At 45.9% G+C, this 16,020-nt stretch overlaps 2 protein-coding genes across 2 annotated transcripts in view; both read left to right on the top strand.

Moving 5' to 3' along the window:
- Positions 1 to 2,745, top strand: part of LOC144484636 (uncharacterized) — a 28,267-nt gene extending 25,522 nt beyond the window's left edge. The window contains exon 2 of the mRNA XM_078203097.1: positions 2,647 to 2,745. Coding sequence (XP_078059223.1) covers positions 2,647 to 2,745 — 99 coding nt within the window. The remainder of the gene's footprint in view (positions 1 to 2,646) is intronic.
- Positions 1 to 12,800, top strand: part of LOC144484666 (uncharacterized) — an 81,394-nt gene extending 68,594 nt beyond the window's left edge. The window contains exon 3 of the mRNA XM_078203130.1: positions 12,366 to 12,800. Within this exon, the coding sequence (XP_078059256.1) occupies positions 12,366 to 12,800 (435 nt within the window). The remainder of the gene's footprint in view (positions 1 to 12,365) is intronic.
- Positions 12,801 to 16,020: the final 3,220 nt, after the last annotated feature.

Here is a 16,020-nt window from a genome sequence, read left to right on the forward strand (position 1 = left end):
ACTATTCAAAGTCCTCCCGTTAGCCCTATACTCAACACATCTGTTATTCCTACCAAAGTGAATTACCTCACACTTCTCCGCATTAAACTCCATCCGCCACCTCTCGGCCCAACTTTGCAACCTGTCTAAGTCTTCCTGCAAACTACGACACCCTTCCTCACTGTCTACCACACCACCGACTTTGGTGTCATCAGCAAATTTGCTAATCCACCCAACTATACCCTCATCCAGATCATTAATAAATATTACAAACAGCAGTATTGTGTACAGTTTTTGTAACCCTGTTATAGGAAAGACATTGATAAACTGGAAAGAGTGCAAAGAAGATTTATGAGGATGTTGCCGGGACTAATGGGTCTGAGTGATCATGAGAGGCTGGACAGGCTAGGGTTTATTCCTTCGAACGTAGGAATATTCAAGTTAATATCTGCTTAGTTTGCGGAAGACACAAAGGTTGGTGAATTTGCGGATAGCGATGAGGACCATCAAAGGATACAGCAGGATATAGATCAGTTGGAGACTTGGGCGGAGAGATGGCAGATGGAGTTTAATCCGGACAAATGTGAGGTAATACATTTTGGAAGGTCTAATACAGATAGGAAATATACAGTAAATGGCAGAACCCATAGGAGTATTGATAGGCAAAGGGATCTGGGTGTACAGGTACACAGGTCACTGAAAGTGGCAATGCAGGTGGAGAAGGTCGTCAAGAAGACATACGACATGCTTGACATCATCGGCCGGGGTATTGATTTTAAAAATTGGCAAGTCATGTTGCAGCGTTATAGAACCTTAGTTGGGCCGCACTTGGAATATAGTGTTCAATTCTGGTCGCCACACTTCCAGAAGGATGTGGAGGCTTTGCAGAGGGTACAGAAAAGATTGACCAGGATGTTGCCTGGTATGGAGGGCATTAGCTATGAGGAGAGGTTGGAAAAACTTGGTTTGTTCTCACTGGAGTGACGGAGGTTGAGGGGAGACCTGATAGAAGTCTACAAGATTATGAGAGGCATGGACAGAGTGGATAGTCAGAAAATTTTTCCCAGAGTGGAAGAGTCAATTACTAGGGGGAATAGGTTTAAGGTGCGAGGGGTAAAGTTTATAAGAGATGCACGAGGCAGATTTTTTACACAGAGAGTGGTGGGTGCCTGGAACTCATTGTCGGGGGAGGTAGTGGAAGCAGATACGGTAGTGACTTTTCAGGGGCGTCTTGACAAGTACATGAATGAGATGGGAATAGAGGGATATGGTCCCCAGAAGGATAGAGGGTTTTTGTTAAATCGGGCAGCATGGTCGGTGCAGGCTTGAAGGGCCTGTTCCTGTGCTGTAATTTTCTTTGTTCTTAGTACACAAGCCAATTTATCTTTCTCGGGGTGAGTGTGTCTGAGAGGTATGCAACTGGAAAACATTTTCCATTCACCTCCTGCATTGCTGCAGTATATAGATATTGTTCTCACTCTGCCAGCAGGGCTGTGGGATTATTTGGATAGATCTTAAAGACAGCCCGACTGGGCAGGATGAGCCAAATGGTTTCCATCTGTGATGTATCATTCTATAAAACAGAATATTCAGCATCAGGAGAAAGAAAGTGAAAGAAACCAGTCTCTGTGGGATTTACCCAACCAGTGTAAGTACCTTCAGGGGAGCAGAGAGGGAAACCAGTGGGAAAACCTTTAAAAACTCGGGGTATTCCCACAGGAGAGCACTGGTATAAATCAATTTTAGAAGTAGAGAATGTCAGCGCACAAATTCCGAGGAATGCATTTTTAAAAATTAATTGATCTTAATTGCACAAGATAATTTTCTATTATCGTCTTTGACAATGACGCCGTTAATTCCCAGGTGCCCCTGCGGGTGTGAAAGTGTCCTATTCATTCCACAGGAGCCTATTGCGCAGGCGCAGTGTTATATTTGGAGCGTGCGCGGAGTTGAGCTCGGAGTCTTGCGAGTGCGGGATATGGCACATTATTTAGCGGGTGAGTCGGTCGGGCTGCAGGAGAAATGGAGCCGGAAGTTGGGGTGGGGAGGGAGCTATGGCTTCCAAACACCCGCTGTAGATTTACAACTTTTCAGATCTGAAAGTGATGGCCTTTAGCACAATCACAAGGCTGCACAATACAGAGGGAACACTAATCTGTTTCATTCTGCGGCTATGTCGTGGTTACACGAGTGATACTTTCCACTAATTTGCTGCCAGCACCAAAAAGGCATTCAGCCTCCCACACAAATGAGCAAGGTTGGGTATGAATATCTTTGATGTGGAGATGCCGGCGTTGGACTGGGGTAAACACAGTAAGAAGTCCAACAACACCAGGTTAAAGTCCAACAGGTTAATTTGGTAGCAAAAGCCACTAGCTTTCGGAACGCTGTTCCTTCGTCAGGTGGGTGGGAGCCTGATGAAGGAACAGCATTCCGAAAGCTCGTGGCTTTTGCTACCAAATAAACCTGTTGGATTTTAACCTGGTGTTGTTCAACTTCTTACTATGAATATCTTTGCCAGTGCAGTGCCAGGAACTAGGCTGTACATCCCAGTGAGTGGCTGATAGAATAAAACAGCATGTTGTTTGATTTGTCAGAATAGGTAGTGATTTTTTTCAGCAGCCCACACTCACAAAACCAAAAATACAATGTTTGCTGTGATTACAGATTGGGCAGCACTTGCTGAACAATCCTGAGTGTGCCAATAGCTACACTCATAATCAATTGAAGATAATCAGTCGAGTTCATAATACGGCTCAGTTGTAGTTGCGAGAAGCAACTTACATTTATACGCAGTGATCCTTTCCCTGCAAACAAAAGGAGAATTTTCAAGCCTTGCACCTTTTTTGAATTTCCCAGAAGCTTGAGAAACCTACAGTCTTCTATTGATTTCTCCATGGTGATGCTTCATGTCAATGAGAGTCCACTAATTGTGATCATTTGAAATTTGGCATTCTTCTGTTTGTCCTGATGAGTGCATGATGAAGAGATTCAGCAACAGGTCTCTCTTTTCAGCAATATTCAAGTTCAGGTATCTGAACAAGTATCTGTGCATTGTTTTATGTCCCTTGATAATTAAATGTGATTGGGGAAGTGTCACTGTGAATAATGTGCAAGTCAGTAAGAATTGTCAGCATTTTCTAATTGGAAATCTTAATCAGTGGAACCTTCCAGACACTGAATTGTACAGCTTGCACCAAACATCAATTTAAGATTGCAGGAAAAGTTCATAAACTTATTATAAACAACTTCCTGTTGAGAGTTCCTGAATTAAAAAAAATCACAGATGTTGCTTTTAAAAAGGGACACAGCAGCCCTGAAAATCAGTGACATCTCAGAATATTAAACTTCAGCCAGTTGTAGGGATTGTTAATGTCAGCAGAAACAAACCAAATATTGTCAGACTATCAATCCTGGATGTGATTAACAGCTGCAGTAATAGCAAAATCCAACTCCTGCTGACAATTGTGAACTTGCAGATGTGTCAGCAAGTGGGATGACCGAGTGTATCCCTTCCCACACACAAAGCAGGTGAATGGCCTCTCCCCAGTGTGGGTGAGCTCATGTAAATGCAGGCTGCCAGACTGAGTGAATCCCTTCCCACACATGGAGCAAGTGAATGGTCTCTCCCCAGTGTGAGTGCGTTGATGTGCAGTGAGGATTGATAACTGCCTGAAACTCTTTCCACAGTATGTGCAAATAAATGGCTTCTCCTCAGTGTGAATTCGCTGATGTGACAGGAGGCCGGATGAATTGGTGAATTCCCTCCCACATGTGGAAGAGGTGAACGGCCTTTCCCCAGTGTGAACTCGCTTGTGTGCACTGAGGTTGGATGAAGACCTGAACCTCTTTCCACAGGAAGTGCAGCTGAACGGTCTCTCCTCTGTGTGAACTCGCTGGTGTGACAGCAGGTTAGATGACAGAGTGAATCTCTTACCACACACAGAACAGGTGAATAGCTTCTCTCCTGTGTGAATTCGCTGGTGTGACCAAAGACCGGATGGCCCAGCAAAATCCTTCCCACACAAGGAGCAGGTGAACGATCTCTCCCCAGTGTGAACTCGCTGATGTGCACTGAGGTTGGGTGAACATGAGAACCCCTTTCCACAGGTGGAGCAGCTGAACGGCCTCTCCTCAGTGTGAGTTCGCTGGTGTAACAGCAGGTGGGATGAGGTAGTGAATCCTTTCCCACACACAGAACAGATGAATGGCCTCTCTCCAGTGTGACTGTGTCTATGGTTTTCTAGCAAGTATGGATAATTGAATCCTTTACCACAATCCTCACATTTCCACGGTTTGTCCACGGTGCTGTTGCCCTTCTGTCTCTCCAGGTTGGATGATTAGTTGAAGCCTCACCCACATACAGACCATGTGTATGGTTTCTCCCCACTGTGAATGGTGTGATGTTTTTCAGGCTGTGTAACTGGTTAAAGCTCCATCCACAGTCAGTTCACTGGAGCACTCTCACTTGGGTGCGTGTGTGTCTCCGTTCTTTTGCTGTCACATTGAATTTTGAAATTTTCTCCCACTGACAAAACAGGGAATGATTTCTCCCTCCACTGTCAAAAGCAATCATATTCAGGCCAGAATGGCTCTGTCAGACTTTGATCTGAAGTTTAGTTTGAGTTTCCTGTCTGTGAATCCTCCTCATCAAGTTCCCTGCAAAAAGAGTTTTAAAAAACTAATTCAGAACAGACAATTTCAGTTTCCACGAAACATTTCTCTATCTCATTTATCTTGAGCTGTAATCCCCATCCCACACACTCTCTCTTGTCCCTGAGCTGAAATCAAACTCATTGCCCCATCTCCACTCTGAGCCCAGCTCCCTCTCCCTCCAGCTGGATTCAGTCCTCCAGACCATGTACAGATTGAGAGTACAATCAAGGAGTCAATTATTTTCCTTCCAAGTCAGGGGACGTGCAGCCCCACTGACTCTGTTGTTACCACAATGGGCACACGTGCTCTGTTCACCAATGAAACACCACGGTGACCATTAACATGGGCCTGTTCCGAGGAAAGGCTCCATTTTATTTGTGCCACAACAGCAGGGGAATTACCTCCTGCACAGGCACAAAGGTATCATCAGTCACAGAAAATAATTGCAGCTGGTGTCTCAAACCTCATTTTACCATTTGCTCCCAGACATTCTCAATTCAATTTTGAAATGCAAACTGAAATCTGGCATTGTGGGGTAAATTAAAACACATTTTAATGGTCATTTTCAGAATGACTATTCCTGAGAATTAATTCCCAAGTCAGTAAATTAAAATTCTCATCAGCAATGGAGGTGGCACAGTGGTTAGCACTGCTGCCTCACAGCTCCAGGGACCTGGGTTCGATTCCCAACTGGGGTTACTGTCCTTGTGTAGTCTGCCCGTTCTCCCCATGTCTGCGTGGGTTTTCTCCAGATGCTCCGGTTTCCTCCCATTGTCCAAAGAGATGCCAGTTAGGTGCATTGGCTATGCTAAATTGCCCCTTAGGGTCCTGGGATGAGTAGGTTAGAGGGATTAGCAGGTTACATATGTGGGGTTACGGGAACAGGGCCTAGGTGGGATTGTTGCCAGTGCAGACTCGATGGGCCGAATCACCTCCTTCAGCACTGTAGGGATTCTATGAAATACATTGGGAGAATTGCTATTTTAATGGGTATTTTCACAAGTGTTATAAAATGATTTTTCAAAACAAATTCATATTTTCTTTAACAGATGATTAATAAATAAAAAGTATTTAATAAAACAACCACCCAGTGTGGGGTTCTGGATGCTAACTCAGGGTTTCTGAGCTCCAGGAACCACTAACTGAACCAACCGGGAATTGTCTCCACAAAACTTCCCCAACTCCCTCCCGGGAAAAAGCTGCAAACCCGGGAGCTGCAGCTTTTTACTGGGGGTGTTGGGGCCTCCAGCGGGTGTTTGTGAATCCTCCCCACCCACCTGGGCCTGTTCCCGGGAGGGAGGGAGAAGCCCCGCAGCTGCAAACCAGGGAGCTGACAATGATTCTGAAGGGTTTGCGGATCCACAAAGTGTTTCCAAATCCTCCCAGCCACCGCCTAACGCTGACTCCGCTTCTCCGGGACAAACAAGCGCCAAGGCCAGCAATGACACTGCGCATGCTCCACATCACAATGACCGAGGGACTGATTGACGGCAGCTCCGGACCAATAGGAAGAGGGGGCGGAGCTGGAGGACCGAGCGGGAGCGGCTGGTCCTCCAACCAATCGGAGTGAATGTGAGGCGGGAACTGAAGCATGCGCAGTGCGGGAAATGGCGACGGACGGACGGTTTTAATTTGGAAGCGAGAACAATACGAGGTAAGAGGGCGGCGCGCGGGGAATGATAAATGTGGCGGGTGGGTGGAGAGACTTTGTAAACATGTTGTTCAAACCCAAACACCGGAAATGAACTTCCCGGTCCCCCCCTTTGTATCAAATGGAGCGGCAGCTTGTAGTGTTAGACCCGGGCTGACTGCCGCCATTGAGGCCGGCAGGGATTGTGATTGGAGAGGGAAGCCCTGACATCACAATGGAATGGGTGAGAGTGTGACGTCACAATGGAATGGGTGAGGGTGTGTCGTCACAATGGAAGGGGTGAGAGTTCCAGATGAGCTGAGACTGGGCTGGAGTCGGGCGATGGCACTGACATGTGGCCCGGTGGCACAGTGGTTAGTGCAGCTGCCTAACAGCGCCAGGGACCCGGGTTCAATTCCAGCCTCGGGTCGCTGTCTGTGCAGAGTTTCTACATTCTCCCCGTGTCTGTGTGGGTTTCCTCCGGGTGTTCCGGTTTCCTTCCACAGTCCAAAGATGTGCCGGTTAGACGGATTGGCCATGATAAATTGCCACCTGGTATCAGGGGGAATTAACAGGTAAATATGTGGAAAGGGCCTGGATGGGATTGTTGTCGGTGCAGGCTCGATGGGCTGAATGGCCTCCTTCTACGCTGTATTTTATTATTCATTATTAATTAATTACTATTAATGCTTCCATGAATGAAGGTGGTCTTGATGATGATGTGGACATGTGGCTGGAAGCTCATCTTGGGATGAACTATTTCACCCTGGTTATGAACAGCCTGGTCCAGCCTCAGACAGTTGCCAGGAGGAGAGATAAAGTTGTTGGCGAGGGAATGGAGTCTGTAGTGGGGACTGAACACAATGGGTTCAGTCTTCCCAGTATTTATATGAAATAAATTTCTGTTCTTTCAGTACTGGATGTCAGACAAGTCAGGATGGTGTGTGAGTTGGAGAGGAACTTGGAGCTGATGGTGTTCACAGGGTTTGGAAATTCTGTCAAAGTTCCTGTTGAGTTGTCGATGCATAAAATCTCTCTCCTCACCTCCGGCCTCTCCTACTTCTCTCTGTTTCCACTCAGGGTGTGGAGATGCCGGCGTTGGACTGGGGTAAGCATAGTAAGAAGTCTCACAACACCAGGTTAAAATCCAACAGGTTAATTTGGTAGCATAAGCCACAGGCTTTTGGAGTGCTGCCCCTTCATCAGTTCTGTTCACAAACAGGGCATATAAAGACACAAACTCAATTTACAAGGTAATGGTTGGAATGCGAGTCTTTACAGGGAATCAAGTCTTAAAGGTACAAACAATGTGAGTGGAGAGAGGGTTAAGCACAGGTTAAAGAGATGTGTATTGTCTCCAGCCAGGACAGTTGGTGAGATTTTGCAAGCCCAGGCATGTCGTGGGGATTACAGATAGTGTGACATGAACCCAAGATCCCGGTTGAGGCCGTCCTCATGTGTGATTGACAGATCCATGCTCACTGCTTCCTGCCCTGGATGCAGTGAGCTGAAAATTTCCATGCAGGCTGCCAGACAGATAGATGTCCACATTACTGGAGTAAAAATGTGTGGAATATACAGACCGAATTCACTTCATTCCCTTCAGTTGCTGCAAGTCCCCAATTTCCCCCAGAATGAGAAAAGAAATGGAAAGGGGGAAACATTGATTTCCTCCCAGATGTTGTCCAGAGGAGGAAGATTCACTCTGAAGCTCATTGGCCAACTTCTGCATTGTGACGTCACAATGGAGCCCTGCCTGAATCAGCCAATAGGAGTCACTCTGCTCCGCGGTGATGTCTCCGGGTTCCAGTGCGCAGGCCCGGGCGCGCGGACCCGGGAGCCCCGCCCCCATCCATTGTTCCCCTCCCCTTACACCTCCTTGAGTCAAGGTTTCCAGGCAACCGGCTGGCGGCTCCGGCCAGAACGAGAAGCCGCTCGGTGAGCTCCCCCTCCCCCTGGCCCGGGACTGCGCATGTGCGGGGGAGAGGGAAAGCTGCGCATGTGCGGGGGAGAACCCACCCTCTGATCTTCATGCTGAGGTGTTGACCAATGGGAAGAGTTGGAGGACCGGAAGGATTCTGGTCTTCCGGCCAATCTGAGCGCAGGCTTTGTGTGAATGAAGATTGATCTTCAGACTGACTGAAACTTCCTCCTGTCGCTAATATCTGTGAGTAAAACACTTTCTTTTCTCCCCCTTTCCATTTCTTTTCTCATTCTGGGGGAAATTGGGGACTTGCAGCAACTGAAGGGAAAGGAATTGAATCCAGGGAGGGTGCAGACTCTGGAAAGGTTGGCCCAGGTCTCTCTCTCTCTCTTAAACCAGAAAATGATCCATTTCTGCCCACTGTTTGCTGTTAGCCAATCTTCTATCCACGCCAATATGTCATCCCCACAGCATGAATTTTTATTTGCTGCAATAACCTTTGATGTGGCAACTCATCAAATGTCTTCTGGAAATCTAAGGACAGCGCATCCACCGGTTTCCCTTTATCCAATTCCCGATGGGGAATTTTAGAAAATTGAACAACACATCAACTATCTCACTCTGTTAAGACTCGAGAATGATGCCCAGCAGAACCCGAGGACTCATCAGCCCACAGCTCCAACAGTTTGCTGAGGACCACTTCCCTGGGAATTGTGCTTTTTCAGAGTTCATCCCACACTTCTGTTTTCTGATTTCCAGCTGTTTCTGAGTTTTAACTGTATCCTCTATTGTGAACACCGAGGCAAAATACTTGTTCAATTCATCTCCCAGCTCCTTATTTTTCATTAGCAAATCCTGGACTTACTTTCTATTAGACAGTTAAGAAATGAGGTGGAGCAAGTGACTGAAGTGTCAGTCAGGGAGCACTATTGGGAGCACCAATAGTTTCAAAATAGTTCAGGAAAAAGATAGGACAGGTCCACAGGTCAAGGCCCTAAACTGGAGCAGGGCCACTTTTGTGGGCATTAGGCAGGATCGAGCAGATGTCGATTAGGTGAGTTTGTTTGAAGGGAAAGGAATGACTGGCAAATGGGAGGTTTTAAAAGTGCGATAAAGAGTCCAGGGGCAGTATATTCCTGTCAGGATGAAGGGAAAGAATGGTAAATTTAGGGATCCCTGGCTGACAAGGGACATTGAGGCTCTGGTCAGGTAAAAGAAGGAAGCAGACATTGGGTTTAGACAATCGGGGACAAGTGAATCACTCGATGACTCTTAAAAGTGTAAGGGAACACTTAAGAGGGTATGATATGGATCTGGCAGGTAAAGTTAAAGAAAATTTAACTTTAACACAGTCCAAAGATGTGTGGGTTAGGTTGATTGGCCATGCTAAAATTGCCCCTTAGTGTCCTGAGATGCGTAGGTTAGAGGGATTAGCGGGTAAATATGTCGGGATATGGGGGTAGGGCCTGGGTGGGATTGTGGTCGGTGCAGATTCGATGGGCCAAATGGCCTCTTTCTGCACTGTAGGGATTCTATGAAAATCCCAAGAGGTTCTATCGCGATATTAAGAGTAAAATGGTGGCGAGAGAGAGAATAGATCCCCTTAAAAATCAGCATGGCTATCTGAGGATGGAGTCACAGGAGATGGGTGCGATTTTTAATGAATATTTCTCCTTGGTGTTTCCTGAGGAGAACATGATGGATGCTGAAGAAATAAGAGAAAGAAGCTGTGATGTCTTGGACCACATGCATATTACTAGGGAGGAGGTATCTGCAGCCTTAAAGTGCATTAAGGTGGATAAATCCCCTGGGTCTGATCAAGTATATCTTCAGATCTTGTGGGAGGCTCAGGAAGGAATTACAGAGCCCCTTGCAGAGATATTTGTTTCATCTCTTTCTACTGGTGAAGTTCTGGAAGAATAGAACATGTTAATGTTGTTCTGTTGTTTAAGAAGCGTAGCAAAGAGAAGCCTGGGAATTATAGGCCGGTAGTCTGACATCAGTGGTGGGTAAGTTACTGGAGGGGATTGTGAAGGACAGAATCTACCAACATTTGGATTCTGACGGTGTGATTAGGGATAGTCAGCACCGCTTTGTGCACGGGAAGTCATGTCTAATAAATCTTTTACAGTTTTCCGAAGAGGTAATCCAGAGGATGGATGAGGCTAGGACAGATGTTGATTGTATGGAATTTAGCAAGGCCTTTGACAGGGTCCCGCTTGGCAGCCTAGTCTGGAAAGTTAGGTCGCATGGGATCCAGGGAGAGCTAGCAAATTGGATTCGGAATTGGCTCAATGGAGGAAGCAGAGGGTGATGGGTGAAAGTTGTTCCTCGGACTGAAGGCCTGTGATGAGTGGTGTGTCTCAGGGGTTGGTGTTGGGACCCTTGTTATTCAATATTTATATCAATGATTTATATGTGAATGTACAAGGCATGATTAGTATGTTTGTGGGTGATACTAAATTTGGAGGTATCATTGATCGCGAAGAAGGTTACCAAAGATTACAGGGGATCTTGATCAGTGACTTGAAGGGTCTAGTTCTGTGCTGTGCCCTATGACTAGTGCTCCATTTATTAACTTTTCTTCAAATACCTCCTCTTGCTGTCGGTCTTTACAGTTCGAGCTAGCTTTCTCTCACACTCTAATTTTTCCTCCCTTATCATTCTTTTCCTCATTCTTGGCCATTTTTTATATTCTGATCAGTTGTCTGACCTGCCAGTCACCATTGCACAATTGTATGTGTTAGAGTGGGCCAAGGCTGAGGCAGATGTGTTATATATATTTACAGAGAGAGAATAGACCAATGTTTCGAGTCTGGATGACCCTTTGTCAGACCTCTGCCGGAAGGTCATCCGGACTCAAAACGTTGGCTCTATTCTCTCTCCACAGATGATCTGACCTGCTGAGATTTTCCAGCATTTTCTGTTTTTGTTTCAGATTCTAGCATCTGCAATATTTTGCCTTTCTATGTATTTAATATCCATATGTACTATGTTAACAAAATGGAGAGTTATGAACTATACGAAGCATCCTGGATTTAGCGGACTTGACCACATTCCTGCAGCTATCCAGTCATTAAAGACACAGTCATGGAGCATTAAACTTGCCGAGCAGGGCCTCCCGTATCAGCACACAGGCAGCTGCTTTGTGAGACTGCCAGCAGCACAGACAAGTCAGAGATAAGAGTGTCCTGAGAAGAGAGATTCATTGTGAATGCTCAGGGACGGTTGATAAGATGCAGCAATTCTATGATTCTAATGGACATTCTTTCCTCTCTCGTTCCCCAAAAGCTGTGAATCTCCATCCCACACACTCTCCCTCCATTCTCACTCTGCTGTATCTAATATTCATCCTCTCAATTCTCCTGAAGGTGCTGATTGAGGCTGATTGACAGATCCGTGCTCACTGCTTCCTGTCCACCACACACAAATCATAAGAAACAGGAGCTGCAGTTGGCCATTCAGCCCATCGAACTGCCTCAACCATTCATTGAGAATTGGCTGATCTACCGCAGCATCATTTCCCACGCTATCCCCCAGATAGAGAGAGAATAGAGCCAATGTTCCGAGTCTGGAGAGAGGAAAGAATGTTCCATAGAAACTAGAATTGCGTGTTCTCAATTTCTATCCTGTACTGACACTGATGACTTCTGTAAACTTATTTTACAGGATATTGAAAGAGGAATCACAGGCTGAAATCTCAAACGTCACGTCTTGACGTGACAGAGTCATATTCCTCGGGACCTGAATATCATCGGCCTTTGAATCCAGAAGGAGAAATGGTTGTCCGGTCTGTCGATTTGAAAAGATTTCAAACATCAGTGTGACTGGAAAAGCACCAACACTCTGCCACACTGGAGTGAGAGTGTTCCAGTGCACTGACTAAAGAGCTTTAACCAGTTACACAGCCTCAATAAATATCACATCATTCACAGCAGGGAGAGACTGTACCCGTGTTGTGTGTGTGGACGAGGCTTCAACTGATTGTCCACCCAAGAGAGAGGCAAGGACACCTGCACCATGGAGAAACCATGGAAATGTGCGGACTGTGGGAAGAGATACGGATACCCATCTGAGCTCGAAGCGCATTGGCGCAGCCACACTGGGGAGAGGCCATTCACCTGCTCTCAGTGTGGGGAGGGATTCAGTGATTCATCCGGCCAGCAAAGACACCAGCGAGTTCACACTGGGGAGAGGCCGTTCACCTGCTCTCAGTGTGGGCAGGGATTCACTCAGTCATCCAACCTGCGGACTCACCAGCGAGTTCACACTGGGGAGAGACCATTCACTTGTTCTCAGTGTGGGAAGGGATTCAGTAATTCATCAGGCCTGCGAAGACACCAGCGAGTTCACACTGAGGAGAGACCATTTACCTGCTCTCAGTGTGGGAATGGGTTCACTCAGTTATCCAGTCTGCGGACACATGAGCGAGTTCACACTGGGGAGAAACCATTTATGTGCTCTCAGTGTGGGAAGGGATTCACTGACCTCTCAAACCTCTGCACACACCAGCGAGTTCACACTGGGGAGAGGCCATTCACCTGCTCTGTGTGTGGGAAGAGATTCAGAGTTTCATCCCACCTGCTGAGACACCAACAAGTTCACGAGTGATTCCAGAGGTTGGATTCTGCTGTTATTGTTTCTGCTCTCAATTACATCCAGGACTGCATTTTGTTCATTCTCACAGTTGGTCAATGGGGAGGGTCGGAGGGTTTCTTTCTGTTGGACTGGTCGGTTTCACAACTTTGCCTCCAGTGGGCTGATGCTCCTTGAGTCTCGTTGCGAATACCTGGTTTCAAATTTCACACGGATCACAGAGTGACAGGGTGTTAGGAACTTCAGAGATATTTAGTCAGCATTTCTGTTTGAAACCCCCCCAAATGCCCATCCAATTTCCTTTGTAATTGTTTATTGTCTCCACTTCCTCCACCCTCGTAGGCAGCGAGTTCCAGGTCATTACCATTCGCTGCATCAAAATATTCTTCCTCACATCACCCCCCCCCCCCCCCCCCCCCCCCCCTCAACTGCATCTCTGATCCAAAACCTTAAATCTGTCTCCCCCTCATCCTTGTCCCATCAGCTAATGGGAACAGCTTTTCTTTGTCCACCTTATCTAAACCTGTCAGAATCTTGTCGCCTCTATCAAATCTCCCCTAACCTCATTTGCTCCAAGGGGAACAACCCCAGCCTGACATTGACAATAAAGAACAAAGTAACAGAACGTGTTACTACCTGAAATCAAATGGGAATGTTTAATTTCTGTTTTAAAGATATTGTGGATATATTGTCCTGGACAATAAAGGAATTGGAATAACTCATCTTGGGTGTGGTTGAATGGAATATATCAATCTGGTATCCACCTACAGTCTCCCTCTCTAACAGCATTGTGGGTGTACTGACACCTGAGGCATTGTAGCAGTTCAAGAAGGCAGAGTTGGATTGACCATGGCCGAGGAAGCTACATACAGCCACATATTCTGTTATAATCGAAGGACTGCAGATTGAATGTGAGACATTATGGGACTGGACTATCTTGACCACATTCCTGTAACTTCTCAGTTTCTGCAATCATGGACCATTAAAGCTGCTTAGCAGGGTCCCAACAGAGGACCTGGTGAGAATATTGACTCAGAATGAGTTCAAATTAAACTTATTCCAGGACCGGCTGGTGTTCAGCGGCTGAGAGACCTGAATCTGTAAAAAAGGGGTCCGACCAATCAACAAACAGTGGTAGGTAGTTGGTTAAGAAGTTAAAAAGCGTTCTGAGGCATTGCTTAACCTATCGTCAATTTGTGATAAGAACTGTGAGGGACTTGTGACCCGATATTTGTTGAAGTGATGGTATTCTCCAAGTAGCACTGGTCTGAAAAGCAGATCTCTGAGAGTAGATTCTAACAGTTATAATCCTATCCACGCATGGCCAGTGAAAAACCAGAGCTCGAGTGGGGACCGGACAGGTCTCTTACCTGCCATTTGGAAACTAAGAACAAGAAGCTTATCGATAAAATGATTCGAGAATAGAAACAACGTTTCGATTGTGGGTGACACTTTGTAAGAAGCTCATCCAGACTCAAAACATTGACTCTATTCTCTCTCCAAAGATGCTGCCAGACCTGTTGAGATCTTCCAGCATTTTCTGTTTTCGTTTCAGATTCCAGCATCCGCAGTATTTTACTTTTATGATAATTTGATTCGGTCTGATTGGAATCCCCACGACCCTCCCGCAAAACAGAGGGAGTCGTGGCAAAGGGAGAAAAGATAAGGATGATAAAGTCTGGGTTCTGATTCTCGAGCCCATGTAGAATTAACAAAATGAGTGAACCAGTTTATAAAGAACAGAAGTTAATCATCCCTCACAATAACTGATCAACTTAAAATAATTAGGTTGATGAATATAACAAAAAAAATAATGTATGCAGTTGAACATCAAGTTTGTTTTGTTGTTAGGGAAGTTTTTTAAACTTGTAAGAAGGAACTCGCATACTGTTAAAGGTTTAGACGGGGAAGAGTTTGTAAAATGTGTTCAGGAGAATTTTCTGCATCAGTATATAGAGGTGCCAACTAGAGAGGATGCGATATTGGATCTCCTATTGGGAAATGAGTTAGGGCAGGTGATGGATGTGAGTGTGAGGGAACACTTTGGATCCAGTGATCATAATGCCATTAGTTTCAACCTGATCGTGGATAAGGATAGATCTGGTCCTCGGGTTGAAGTTCTGAACTGGAAAAAGGCCAAATTTGATGAAATGAGAAGGGATCTGGGAAGTGTGGATTGGCACAGGCTGTTCTCTGGTAAGGATGTAAATGGAAAGTGGGAGGCCTTCAAAGGAGAAATTTTGAGAGTGCAGAGTTTGTATGTTCCTGTCAGGATTAAAGGCAAAGTACATAGGAATAAGGAACCTTGGTTCTCGAGGGAGATTGTAACACTGATTAAGAGGAAGAGAGAGTTGTATGAAATGTACAGGCAGCAAGGAACAGATCAGATGCTCGAGGAGTATAAAAAGTGCAAGAAGCTACTTAAGAGGGAAATCAGGAGGGCTAAAAGAAGACATGAGGTTGCTTTGGCAGACAGAGTGAAGGAAATCCAAAGAGCTTCTATAGGTATGTTAGGAGCAAAAGGATAGGGATAAAATTGGTCCTCTTGAAGACCAGAGTGGTAGACTGTGTATGGAACCAAAAGAGATGGGGGAGATACTAAATGGTTTTTTTGCATCCGTATTTACTGAGGAAACGGGCATGGAGTCTACGGAAATAGGGCAAACTGGTAGGGAGGTCATGGAACCTTTACAGATTAAAGGGGAGGAAGTGCTTGCTGTCTTGAGGCAAATCAGAGTGGATAAATCCCCAGGACCGGACAGGGTATTCCCACGGACCTTGAGGGAAGCTAGTGTTGAACTTGCAGGGGCCCTGGCAGACATATTTAAAATGTCAGTATTCACGGGGGAGGTGCCAGATGATTGGAGGGTGGCTCATGTTGTTCCGTTGTTTAAAAAAGGTTCCAAAAGAAATCCGGGAAATTATAGGCCAGTAAGTTTGATGTCGGTGGGCAAATTATTGGAAGGTGTGATAAGGGATAGGATCTACAAATATTTGGATAGACAGGGACTTATTAGGGAGAGTCAACATGGCTTTGTGCGTGGTAGGTCATGTTTGACCAATCTATTAGAGTTTTTCGAGGAGGTTACCAGGAAAGTGGATGAAGGGAAGGCGGTGGATGTTGTCTACCTGGATTTCAGCAAGGCCTTTGACAAGGTCCCTCATGGGAGATTAGTTAGGAAGGTTCAGTCGCTAGGTATACATGGGGAGGTAGTAAATTGGATTAGACACTGGC

The sequence above is a fragment of the Mustelus asterias genome, unplaced genomic scaffold (genome assembly GCF_964213995.1).
Source record: "Mustelus asterias unplaced genomic scaffold, sMusAst1.hap1.1 HAP1_SCAFFOLD_122, whole genome shotgun sequence".
Classification (NCBI taxonomy): Eukaryota; Metazoa; Chordata; class Chondrichthyes; order Carcharhiniformes; family Triakidae; genus Mustelus; species Mustelus asterias.